This window comes from Perissodus microlepis, chromosome 20 (assembly GCF_051167445.1).
Source record: "Perissodus microlepis isolate ML-2025 ecotype Zambia chromosome 20, ASM5116744v1, whole genome shotgun sequence".
Classification (NCBI taxonomy): Eukaryota; Metazoa; Chordata; class Actinopteri; order Cichliformes; family Cichlidae; genus Perissodus; species Perissodus microlepis.
The window spans coordinates 32,738,018-32,751,800 of NC_140480.1; the positions used below are offsets into that span (position 1 = coordinate 32,738,018).

A 13,783-nucleotide genomic window follows, 5' to 3' on the forward strand; every position below is an offset into this window, starting at 1 on the left:
TGATTACAAGAAGGCCTATGACTCAATGCCCCACAGCTGGATACTGGAATGCCTAGAATTGTACAAGATCAACAGGACCCTAAGAGTCTTCATCAGGAAGTCAATGGGGATGTGGCGTACAACACTAGAGGCCAACCTCAAGCCCATAGTACAAGTCACCATCAAGTGTGTGATCTACCAAGGAGATGCTCTGTCCCCACTGCTGTTCTGCATAGGCCTGAATCCCCTCAGTGAGATCATTGACAAGACTGGCTACGGATACCGACTACGGAATGGAGCAGTTGTCAGCCACCTCCTGTACATGGATGACATCAAGCTGTATGCCAAGATTGAACGAGGCATCGATTCACTGATCCACACTACCAGGATATACAGCAATGACATCGGAATGTCGTTCGGGCTGGAGAAGTGTAGTCGGATGATAACAAAGAGAGGGAAGGTAGTCAGAACTGAGGGGATCGACCTACCAGAAGGCAACATTGCAGACATAGAGGACAGCTACAAATACCTGGGGATCCCACAGGCAAATGGGAACCATGAAGAGGTCGCTAGAAAAGCTGCAACCACCAAGTACCTGCAGAGGGTCAGGCAAGTCCTGAGGAGTCAGCTGAACGGTAAGAACAAGATCCGGGCCATCAACACCTACGCCCTGCCTGTGATCAGGTACCCTGCTGTGGTAATAGGCTGGCCAAAGGAGGAGATAGAAGCCACTGACATCAAGACAAGAAAGCTCCTAACCATGCATGGAGGGTTTCACCCCAAGTCCAGCACCCTGAGGCTGTATGTAAGCGGAAAGAAGGACAGGCCCCTGCACGGTATGTACCACAGATATCCAGAAATCCTACCAGTGGCTGGACAAAGCTGGACTGAAAGACAGCACAGAGGCACTAATCATGGCAGCACAGGAACAAGCTCTGAGCACAAGATCCATAGAGGCTGGGGTCTATCACACCAGGCAAGACCCCAGGTGCAGGCTGTGTAAAGATGCCCCTGAGACAATCCAGCACATAACAGCAGGGTGCAAGATGCTAGAAAGCAGGACATACATGGAACGCCATAACCAAGTGGCTGGCATAGTGTACAGAAAGATCTGTGCCGGGTATAACCTGGAAGTCCCGAGGTCAAAATGGGAGACGCCCCCAAGGGTGGTGGAGAATGACCGAGCTAAGATCCTGTGGGACTTCCAGATACAGACGGACAAAATGGTGGTGGCTAACCAACCGGACATGTGGTGGTAAACAAACATGAGAAGACGGCCGTAGTGATCGATGTAGCGGTTCCGAATGACAGCAACATCAGGAAGAAGGAACACGAGAAGCTGGAGAAATACCAAGGGCTCAGAGAAGAGCTCGAGAGGATGTGGAGGGTGAAGGTAACAGTGGTCCCCGTGGTAATCGGAGCACTAGGTGCGGTGACTCCCAAACTAGGTGAGTGGCTCCAGCAGATCCCAGGAACAACATCGGAGATCTCTGTCCAGAAGAGCGCAGTCCTAAGATACTGCGCATATATATATATATATATATATGTATATATGTATATATATGTGTGTGTGTGTGTGTGTGTGTGTGTGTGTGTGTGTGCAACTTTTGAAATCATGAGCCAGCACCCCTCCTGGCCTTGAAAACAGCACAGGATAAATCCACTCAGTATCCACTAAAATAACCTGTGCGTTTTCACTCCTGACGTTTCTTTTGTTGCGTGAAAAATAGTTTTGTTATTGCATATGTCTGTTTGGCTGCTTCCTGTCACTCTCAGCTCTTTGAGATAATCTCATCCTGAACTTGTTCTTAACTGGGTCACAGTCACAGCGGCAGCGCTGTTTCTCCTGACTGTAATAGCCACGTCGGCCACACGGTGGCGCCATCAGGGCTGCACATAAAGCTCTTTTTTAAATGAACAAAACAAAGCGATCAGGAGTAACTTCTGGTTCGTTTTGGTTTGTGAAGCTTCTCCCTCAGGATGCCGAGCTGAACGCAGCGGTCTATTTGTTCTCCATCACTGACTGCTTCCTCTCCTCTGGTTGCTAGGCAACACCTACATGACCTGTTGTCAAACATCATTGTTCGGCTGTTTTCCTGCTTTTGTCTCAACCAGCAGTTGTTGCCGTGAATTATGTCGCTGTGTAAAGACAGATGGCTAGACTTTTATATATAGAGAGATAGCTCTCTCTCTCTCTCTCTCCCTTTATATATATATACATATATATACATATATATACATATATATATATATATGTATATGTGTATATGTGTGTGTATATATATACATATATATACATATATATATATATGTATATGTGTATATGTGTGTATATATATATATATATATATATATACACACACACACTATTTTTCTTCATTGATTTAATCGTGGAGAATTAACACTACTTCCTGTATTTTTTAGTCAGTCTGTTTTACTGCCTGACAGGAAGAAATCTGTGTTCTACTATTTTCAATAGGGTTAAGTTACGACAGCCAATGACGGCTTTTGAAGACAAAAATGCAGTAAGAGAAACAATCTAGGCAAACAACTCAGAAGGGTCGAAATTAAAGATTAAACTCATGAAATAAAAATGAGAAAAGCTGTATTTTATTGGGTCAAGAACCAACTCACTTTACCTTTTCTCATAAATGTACCAGTTTTCAACAGTTTTCTTTTCTAAAGCTTAACTTCGTGCTCACATTCAAATTACATATGTCTTATCTAAACCTGGTAAAAGTCACATCAGTTCATATCTCATTTAATTCTGTTCTCTGAGGGAAAATATGCCTTTTTAAAGTACAAGGTATATGTATTAGTAATTATCTCTGCAACAGAATGGTGACCTCTACAGATGTACCCCACCTATCCCCCCACAACACTGGGATGGGCTCAGTGGATGGATGGTTAGATGAATAGGGTTTTCCTTGGTTCAGATATCAAATGGAAACATTTTAATTCAGAGCCTGCCAGGCAGCTCATTGGGTTATCTCTGTATATTTATTAGGAACTTATTAGGAAAGTTCCTAATAATAAACTGCAGATCTGCAGGGCCCATCTTCTGTGTGAGAGCTTATGTAGCTCAGAAAGTCTCCAGTTAGCAAACTGACCTGAAATATTTGGTCGTGAATCCCATCCTAACCCTTTCAAAATTACACCTACACAGTTTTGTTTTGAGAAATGTTCTCATATCACACAGCAAGAAAATGTCACATTTAGATGCGGATAGTTCAGATTAAAGAGACACTGAGAAAAAAGGCAACTTATAACTGCAGGATGTTTTTTCTGCATTTACATTCAAAATATAATAATAATACATACTAAATAATAACACTGATTACATACTTTTTGCATACTTAACTGAAATGAATTAATTGTATCACAATAAATTGCAAAAAGTAATATGTAAAAGCAATTCTATATTTAGTTACATTTATTTTTTAAATTAAGCTCATTATTTTGTGTATGTATTTGTTTGTCATGTCAAATGTATTATTGATAATAACTATATATTTCTGCTATTATTAGTAGTTGTAGTAGTAGTAGTAGTAGTATACAAACAAAAGATTTTTTCTAATAAATAAAATATTTATTATAAAGTTTGGATTTTAAAATAAACACGGAATAAAAACAAAGGTCTGGTTGACGTCCTGCCGTAAACGTGCCGTGGCAGCCGTCCCGGACGTGACGTCATGTTGTGTTGATGTTGTGACCGGACGCGCTGTGGACGGAAGAGGGAGACGCGTTTTGTTTTTATTCAACTAAACCGTTGAAAAGGAGCCGAAACGTCGCTTTTGTGTCCATTTCGGGTCGATAAGAGCCTTAGCTCGGTGATTGGTGCCAAACGGCCGGGCCGGAGGGCGAGTAGACCGTCTTATTTGATCTAGAAAGGGAGGACTTGTCACCCTCTGACCCCCTCCCTGCTTCCTCCACACTCTCCACCATGACTATTCTCCCGAAGAAGAAGCCTAGCTCCGGGGTCGGCGTCTCGGACCACGCAGATGACAGCGATCGTCGGACCGGCTCCGACCCTCACCAACACCCTCACCCGCACTCAGGGCGAACTGGAACCCGACCGAGGGCTTCCCCTCCGCCTTGGTCCTACCAGCCCGCTCCACCCTCCGCCAGGGACGACAGGCGGAGCATTGAGGCGAGCTCCCGGCCGCAGCAGGCCTCTCCGCCGCCCGTCGGCTCTGTGTCCCCTGTGGGGCCGGGCGATGGTCGGGACAACAGCGGCGGAATGGTTGCCGGGTCCCGCGGAGAGCTCGTCGTGTCGTCCGGCGTCGTCGGATGCGGCGGAGGCATCGGCAGCTGCTGCTCCGGGCCCGGGCTGAGCAAGAGGCGGAGGCAGGCAGGCACCTGCTCCGGTGGGGTGGTGGGGGCGCTGGCCGGCGGAGGCCAGCCCGGGGTGACCGGACCGGGAGGTGTAGGGTCCAGCCAGGACACGGAGGAAGGAGCCGGAAACAACAGCGAGGACGAGTACGAGAACGCCGCCCGGCTTCAGTCCATGGACCCGGCTACTGTGGAGCAGGTAGGACGCTAACGCTAGCTAACATTAGCAACAAGGCTAACGGAGCTGCTAGTGCTCCTGCACAGGTGATTTCCGGCACTTTTACCAGAACTCAGGTACTTAAAGACCGAAAACAAAACGTATAAAATCAGCACAGGCCACTAGGAAGCAGAAAATAAGGATTTAAGTTAACTTTAAGAGGGAAGAAATTGCTGTTATTGTTCAGTTTTACGCTTAAGACCAATGAGTCGTTTCCCTCCAGAGGCAGGCTGTGGGGACAATTGGTGGTGGTGGGGGGGCGTTCATTAAGTAACCTGTTAATCATTTCTGCTCACCTGAGGTCTTAAGAGAAACCCGTTTGAGGGGCAACCATAGCAACAGCACGGACGTTTGATCACCTGGCAGTTAAACATTTACCCCAAAACTAACCACAAACACACTCTAGGCACACATTTAAACACTGTTAAAGAGAGCTGCATTTGTCTCCACAGCCCATCCAGGTGAGGCTAAAATAAACAGCCAGATGTTCCCAGATTGGAAGGATAATAACTGCTACATACATGTTTTAGAATCGTAATATTACGCATATGAAATATAAACTAAGAATTAAAATATTTTCATGCCACTATTTCCAGGACCCATTTTTGTCAGCTCTCTGTTGACTATAATAACACCAAACGCTTATTTTACCTATTGATTCATTTCAATTAAATTTTTTTCTTTGTTCAGAAGTCGCCCATGTTCAGGGTTTGTTTTTTTCTTGAAGAATGTGATGAAGCACAAAGGCAAAGCATTTGTTCCAATGAGGTTTTGCACAACTCTTTACCGAGATACTTGACTGCATGCTAGAAATTCTAAACACGTTTGTTGGACACCTGGGCCTGTACTATGAAACAAGTTCAGCGTATGCAGGATATCCTCTCTGTATGTTCTGTAACCTTAACATGGATATTATCAATATACAAAAAAAACAACAACAACAAAAAGTCAGAAACACAGGCAGGTCTGCAGACAGCTGAACACCTGATTTTTACAAAGAAGAGAAAACTGTGAACAATATGGTTAAACAGATAATACAGACTGGGAGTAACACAGCTGCTGCAGACAAAGCAGCAGATTGTTAGTATGAATGTGTGCGCACTTTGGCGCTTTTGTCAATAAGACTGGAAAAGACCTGCTATGGTAATAAAGTTAAAGTCTCTTTGAAGCCAGAGAAGAAAGCCGACTGTGTAAATAAACAGACTTCTCACAGCTCTGTCATTAAGACACGAGCGAATTTGACTGATTAGAATTTTTGTTCAGTTAAATCACTGTTTATATGTGTGTAAGAAAGTGTTATTCTTTCAGCTGCTGGTGGTGTTCAACAGTCTGAGAGTGAGTAAAGAATAAATGTAAAAATCCTGAGGTGGTTCATCCACTGACTCGGTCTCCATGTAGACTTGATAAAAGGTCTACAAGTACAAATAGGTTCTTTGTTTTAGGATTATACTTACACTCATAGAACAGTTAATTTAAAAAAAATATATCTGTAGTCAACCAGAGGCAAAAATCAAGGAATTATCCTGTGTCTTAACAATCTGTATTTATTCCTGATGCTCATCAGGAAAACAAAGACTTTAAACACTCTTTCTGCAGTGCAGTGAGGTCAGCAGGATCTTCCAGGAATGGTGACGCTGTTTCCTGGAGAACTGATTAGTCACTAGGCAGTGATTTCATACCTCTTGCTCTCTTATCGTGAACATGGAGCAGGTTAGGTCTGCAGTTTAGTTGCCATGGCAATGGTTAACCTAAGCTTAAGATGTTAACTGCCTTTTTAACACTGAAAAGTCGGGATTAAACTAGAAGTTTTACTTTACTCAGTGTCGGGGATCCACAGAATGACAAACTGAGCCTGAACTGAAGCACTCTGCAGGGAGGCTTTTAATTTGAATCTCAAGCAGAATAGATGTTTGATATTTACAGATCAATAACCCGACTATATCAAGCAGAAATGAACTTTGAAGTGCTACTCAGTTTGATGTTGGAGGTGTTTCTGATTCAGTAAAAAGGACTAGATGTTACAGTCCCTGGTAATGCATTGCTTTAAATGGAGAAAATCTAAGTTATATCCGGTCTTTAGTATTTTCTGGTGCAGGTTAAATAATTTTTTCTTTTGCTTTGATTTTGTATATGAAACTGTTGTTTTTTCCTTGTTTTTTAAGTCGAGTTCACCTCTTTACAGCAGTTTGTTTTTTGCCACTCATTAAATCCTCAAACTTGCTTTTTAGTTCAGATTGAGCCAGATAAAAAAATCTATTTGGAGGGAGTGATAAGGAACAGCCTATTATAAAATCATCCACATCTGATAGAAGTTCTCTATTTTGTTTGCTTGTTATTTGTTTATGTGTTTGTTTTGGTGCAATAACTTTGTATATTTAATGAAACCTTGCAAAGTGTTACCTTCAAGATATGATAACAAGTTAGTGGCCTTCCAAGTACAGGGCACAAGTCAATTCACCTCATTTTGTTAGCATTTTGTAGTCATTATACTTCATAACAGGAAATGCTGAAAAACACTTTAAAGTTTCATTTTAAAAAAACTGCAGCCAAATCAGTTTTGTTTCACAGTCTGCAGACAGAATGTCCTTTAATTTAGAAATTTAGATTGATTTTTCTGTAACCAGCTCTGAGCGTCAGCATCATGGGAAATGTCATAGTTTCAGTAGAAAAACGGCACCAATTTCAAGTCAGTTTTTCACCAGAGAAAAACCTCAAGGGTCATATATCACAGTGGGACATGGATGGCTGCTTATAACAAATCATAGCACATGAAAGGTCTCTCTGTGACCTACATTTGCCAAACTCATTTTCCTAATATAGAAAAGTTACTGTACCAAAGAATTTGCTGATTACGAGGATGTCAGGTTGAATTAGGGATGGGAGTCGGTAACCAGTTGCGTAGAGAACCAGTTCCCAGTAGTCCAGTTCCTTGGGGCTGTTAGTCTGCTTGTCTGTCGATCACACTTATCGGTTCGTGCACTTGTGCTACGATCAGTTTGTGTGTCAGAGGAGGAAAATAGTGGTGCAGGATATGGTCATTAGTTTTATTTTTACTGCACAAAGAGAGAGTGCAATGGTAAAGTGTAAACTGCAACGCTAACTAGCTAAGAACCCAGAGTGACTTAAAGCTGAGTGAACACTGACCCCAGCCCAGCAGACACACCCTGAACTTCAACAGGTAACAAACTGATGAGCAGTTTGCAGCTTCCGTTTGTACCTGTTCATGTCTCTACAGTAGATTCACCGTGGCGATCACTTTAAAGTCTGTTTGTGCTGGTTTTCATCTTTGCTGTTGGCTTTGTTTTCTGCTATAAGAGGCTTTGTCTAATACTAAGAGACAGATTATACGTGTGTCCTCAATAGGATTTGTGTTGGTGTGTAGGTCTGCAGTTTCAACTGTTAAATGAGAAATTACCTCAGGCGGTGTGTTTTAGGTCATTTTACACAGTGACATGAAAGTAATGTAAGAACTATATAATGAATTACTTTCTTCTGGGAGTAATTAAGTAATGTACTGCATTTTTACACGTGTAAGAAAAGTGTCCTGTGTAATGTGAGTAATAATTACTTTTTGAGTGATGACCCCGGCTCTGATCGTAACAAAGAGGGGAATTGCGTCCACACAGCATGCAAGTAATTTGTATGAATGTAATGTCTTTGATGTGCTGCTTGGTGATGGTGGTGACTCAAAGAGGAGCCAGTGAGAATCGACAAGTCATATCGATAATGATAAATAGAACAAATAATACTTTACAGAAAGTTAAAAATAACCCAGACGAAAGAAGCTCGATCGGAGGAAACGTGTAAACAAAACCGGGCAGTTCAGCAAGTAAACCTCTGTGTAAAAATGTAAATAAAGTACATTAAAGTGCTGCAATGAAACACAGCAATAAAGTGGCCCTAGGGCTGTGCAATATGACCAAAATCTCATATCCCGATATAAGACATCTATCGTCCGATAACGATATAAATCCCAAAAGTGTAACATTTTCTGTAAATTCTGTGAATCTCGGGCAGCTGGACTTGCGTGGAGTGTTTCCAGCTGCGCGTCATGTAGCTGGAGTCGAGTGTTTTAACCGATGCATGAAACGATACATTTTTAGACATAAGTTGTAACGGCCGTTTTCTTTGTGAGTATTTATTACACGGCGTGCTGCGGGGAAAAGCCTGTTCTAACGCTTGAGTCTAAGGTTTATTTTTTAGCACCTGGCGGCTCTTTTTGGCTTCTCATCCGTAAATACTCTGCATACTCTTTCACGTGATTCAGTTTATTTTGAAACGTCTCAACAGGATCTTGAGCTTTATTGTGAAAGGTTTATGTGGAAAATAAACAAGCGGACACGTGATGGTTTTACCGTCGTTATTGCTAAAGACAACGCATAAAAACAGAGGCTTGTCCGTCCGTAGTGTGGTTATATTAAATATAAGAGAAAGAGAGAACTTTAAGAAATTAATATAGCCACTACAGTGACCATCAAAATGATGAAAAAATATTGCCTTAAATGTTTATTTTGCGTAAAATGAAACATAGACGTTTTTATATATATCGTTATATGGAACAGCCCTAAGTGGCCCTGTAGAGGCCAAAGCATAATAAAACAGAATTGTGCAATTTCTTTAATTCCTTGTGTCTCTTTCACATAACGTCTCTGGTTTGTTGTTGTTCTTCAGACGTTTTGTTGTTTTAAAGTGAAAGCTGAGGCCGATGCCACGCCGCGGTCATGCCTTTTACATTCGTTCTGCTCCCAGCCTGCAGCTTTATTCTCAGAAATCGGAGCATTTTCTTTGCCTGAAGCGGTCCGTCCGGCTCGCACAGCAGCGATCGAGCACTGACAGAACGAATCCGTTCAGAACTCGTCTTGTGACATTTGTGTCCTGCTGTTAAATCCAGCCAGTTTTCAGTCCTGTTCACGAAGCCGTCGCTGACTCGCACTTTCGGTATCGGTGCTTTTTATAACCTGTTTGTGTTATGACAGATGTCCAGTGTTAAACATGTTATTGTTTTTTTAGCCTTTCTTCATCTGACTTTAGTTCATGGTTTCACTTTTTGTTTGACTAATGAGCCAAGTGTGACTTTTTATTTAAAGAGGAGCCATTATGCTAATTTCCAGCTGTGTTTTTTATTCTTGGACTCTACTCTAGGGCCTGTGAGGGATAATTACACACACAGGTTGAGGCGAACGGTTGACACAGATTTGTCTGTTTTCCTGCTTTTTTTTGGACCTGTATTTAAGTTTGAGTTAATTAAACCCTGTTTAAATTAAAATTAGGATTATAAATTATATAAATGATCCAAAGTCCAAAACATCTCTACATTTTAGAGTAGCTTTGCATGACTCACAGTTCAAAATAAGGCTTATTTGATTTATCCTGATCCTCAGTGCAGCTCCTCAGCTCATCAACAAATACAGAATATAATGAACCTGTGAGACATTTTAGACACATAAACAATAAAAATGATAAATATGGTAAAACTGAGGTTAAAAGCAGAGTTACGTTTGTGATTGTAAGTTTTATTTCTGTACTTTTAGACTGATCCTCAGAGAGGGAAATATCAGGGTATGTTGGGATTACAGAAGTGTAAAAGTGCACATGATAAGGAAATAAACTGTTTTTAGTTTTGATTATTTGCTGCTTCTTCTTTTTTTTTAAATAAAAAGCATCCTGTTCAGCAGTGTCTCAAAGAGAAGTAGGTAGGTATTTAGGGATCCTGAGATCACCTGAACATCCGCAGTGTTAGAAATAGGGCTGCCACAAACGATTATTTTGATAGTCGACTAGTCACCGATTATTTTTGCGATTAGTCGACTAATCAGATCATCATCCATTGGACGTAATGTACAGCTTATTGCACCAGCAGCATCTGCTCTTATATAACTATCATTAGCTTACAGCTTTAAGTGTTTAAGGTATGTGCTAACTAAAAATAAAGACAAGATGACAGTTTATTAAATTTTAATGAAATCTGCAGATTGTTTCTGTGAAATTTAATAAACTCCTTGCTATCTAAAATATAACGGGACACCGGAGTATATTCTCGAGCATCTCACACTTCTGATAATCAGCTGTCTGCTTGAGGTTTATTCAGCTGTGTAAAAACTATAACTTTAATCTCAGCCAAACCGATTTACTCAGGAACAAATAAAATACTAAAAAAAAAAAGCCAAACGATAACATTTTTAAGTTATCTAAGTGACTTATATATGTTTAACCTGAGTAGCGAAAGACAGCGGTGGGTTTGAAAACGATTTGCCGGGAGTCCGGTGTTCTCACCGGACTCTAGTGAGCCTTGCCCCCGGCTAGCTATCGAGCTAGTGGGTAACAGACGTCTCCGAAAACGTCGGAGCGCTTTTGAAAACATGTGGTGTCTTGATAAACTGAGCAGATATTTGAGGTTTACACAGCTACATTCTCGCCTGAAAATATGTTAAATGTTTATTTTGTGACCCAGAAAGAATAATAAGAGTAATATTAAAACTAACTAACTGCCGCCATTGTTGGAAACTGAGCTGGGCTGCGCTATGAATTCTGGGACAGAGCTACTTCTTCTTCTTCGGGGTTTAACGGCAGCTGGCATCCTTGTACATGCAGTGCTGCCATCTTCTGTTTAAGTCCGTTATTACACTCTTAAATCCTACTACTTAGTCCTGCGTCTTTTGTGATCTTACAAAGCTTCAAACGACGCGTCGACTATTAAATCAGTCGTCGACGATTCTGATAGTCGACGTAATCGTGACTAGTCGACTAATCGTGGCAGCCCTAGTTAGAAACCAGTGTGTCTGCTCCACTGTTATTGATCAGCATTAGATAACTGATGATCAGGATGGGAGGAGCTGCTTTTCCCTGCAGAAGATCTCATTCATTTGTTATGTCCAGCCACTAACCCTGGAGGACTTGAGCACCATTTTCCTGCTTTAGCAACCAAACGGTGAATTTAATTATTCTAGAAAATAACACAGCAATGAATCAATAATGGAACTGAGCAAACTGTCCTCTAGGTCCTGACATATAATGCTGCTCAGGTACAGTTCACTGACTCTGTCTGTGTGTGTGTCTGTGTGTGTGTGTTCAGCAGGAGCACTGGTTTGAAAAAGCTCTGAGGGAGAAGAAAGGATTTGTCATCAAGAAGATGAAGGAGGATGGCGCGTGTCTGTTCAGAGCTGTCGGTGAGTAATTAACACACACACACACACACACACACACACACACACACACACACACACACACACACACACACACACACACACAGTGTGTTCTGGTGTCTCCTGAGCTGGTTCCCTGCACTTCCTCTGGCTGACAGCAGATGTCAGTGTTGCAGTAGGTTTGCCCTGATGTGTTTACATTTTACATATAACACTTTTTCAGCTACGAAGTTGAAAAAGGTCTTTGCTGTTTGTTAATGCTCTTGTTTAAGCTAAATTAATTGCATATATTATGTTTTTTTATTTTACATTTTTACATTTTTTAAAAAGATTTCACCTCGATTAAAATGATTTAGCAGTGTGAGAAACAATCAGGACATAAGAAGCAGAGTCATTGGTGATTATGTGCAGTAATCATAGGGTGATCTGATAAATCAGGTAATTTCCCACAATCGTGTCACTTCCTCTCCATGAACAAAAGAGAATGCTGAGCAAGAAAAGAGGTCACACAGTGATCGTTATTTAATGAAAAGCTGTTTAGAAAACCCTGCGGTAATTACCAGGTAACTGTAGCGCTGTAGATAAGGTGGAGTCTTACCAACAGCTGCAAAGCATCAGGTTTTACACAGAGGTGTAGTCAGGGGTGAGAGTGTGATTTGAATAATAATTTCTATCGTAGGTGTTACATGAGCCATCGTGGCTACTTCCCAGCCATTAGCCAGTGTTAAGGTGGAGTTTGGCAAGTGGTCCAAAAGAAAATTAATTTAAATTCAAGTTAATGACCCCAGCCAGTTTGTCCTGTTACTCAGCAGCCACATCGAAGCACATCTGGGCACTTTGATTTGAAATGTCGTTTAAATTAACATTTGTTTCAATCAGCATGAAATAAAAAGTGCAGATACAGAATATCCAGTTAAGATCAGATTTTCAAAAAATATTTGTTTGAAAGTGAGCTGACTCTGCCCAAAATAAAGGTTTTAAAAGCTTTTCTTACTGGAAGAGAACTGATTCACCTTCATGCTGTGATTTTTTTTTTTTCTTCCTCTCTGGTTGTGAAATGTAACCTGCTCCAGAGCAGGTTATGTCGGTAGCACACGCTACCATCAAAACACACCAGCAGTCCTGCTCTGCAGTCCTGAGGTCATACTGACACAAGCCTGCTGCTGGGGCTGCTCTGTTTCAACAGGGGGCGCTCTGATGCTGACAGACTGTTCTTTTGTAAGCGTGTGTGTGTGTTGCAAATGTGGGTCACACTGTGAAAGATGAAGGTTTCTGTGTGTGTGTTCCTGTAAGCCACACAGAGGTCCTTTCAGTCGAGTCCAGGTTGTCTTTCAGGTAGAGGCTATTATGTAGCTGCAGTTATATCATCGCACTGACCCCAGCCCTGTGTGTGTGTGTGTGTGTGTGTGTGTGTGTGTATGTGTGTGTATGTGTGTGTGTGTGTGTGTGTGTGTGTGTGTGTGTGTGTGTGTGTGTGTGCACTGCCTGTAAGTACCTGTAAACTCACACCTGTCTTCCTGCTGTTAGATAATAAACTCTGGTTGTTCCTGAGTTTCACCCTGTCAACCCAAATACACCGAGCCTTTATGCTAAAAACAAAACCCTCACATCAAAAATCACTCTTTTTCCTTTCGTTTTAAAATGATCATTTACATGCAGCACAGAGAAGCTGAAGTTGCTGTTTAGTTCATTAACTGTATATAAAGGATGGATGTAACCACAATGGGATCAGAGTGTTAGACGGAGTGTTGTTATGAAGCCTCGATGACTGATTTTTGTTGTCGCCTTCTTGGTGTTTTGTAACCAGAAGTGAAGAGACGCTCTGACTGTGATGAGTCGTTGGCTGATGAGGACACTCAGGATAATCCTACCTGACTGTAATCGTCATCTTCTTTCAGCTGTTCCCTTTAGGGGTCGCCACAGCGGCTCGTCTCCCTATCTCACCCCGTCTCTACCGTCCTCTGTCACACCAAGCCTCTGCGTGTTGTCCTTCACCACATCCACAAACCTGCTCTGAGGTCCTCCTCTTTTCCTCCTGCCTGGCATCATCACCACCCTTTGTCCAGTATATCCACCATCCCTCCCCCTAACTTACAAAATCAGCTTTGTTTTA

At 41.8% G+C, this 13,783-nt stretch overlaps 1 protein-coding gene across 2 annotated transcripts in view; it reads left to right on the plus strand.

Moving 5' to 3' along the window:
• The first annotated feature begins 3,654 nt into the window (after positions 1-3,654).
• Positions 3,655-13,783, plus strand: part of otud5a (OTU deubiquitinase 5a) — a 37,041-nt gene continuing 26,912 nt past the window's right edge. The window contains exons 1-2 of one of the 2 annotated variants that reach the window (XM_084916446.1): positions 3,655-4,510; positions 11,604-11,694. In XM_084916446.1, coding sequence (XP_084772572.1) covers positions 3,923-4,510; positions 11,604-11,694 — 679 coding nt within the window. In that variant the 5' untranslated portion in view covers positions 3,655-3,922. Of the gene's footprint in view, positions 4,511-11,600; positions 11,695-13,783 lie in introns of both variants that reach the window. The other variant, XM_084916444.1, reaches the window with a different exon arrangement.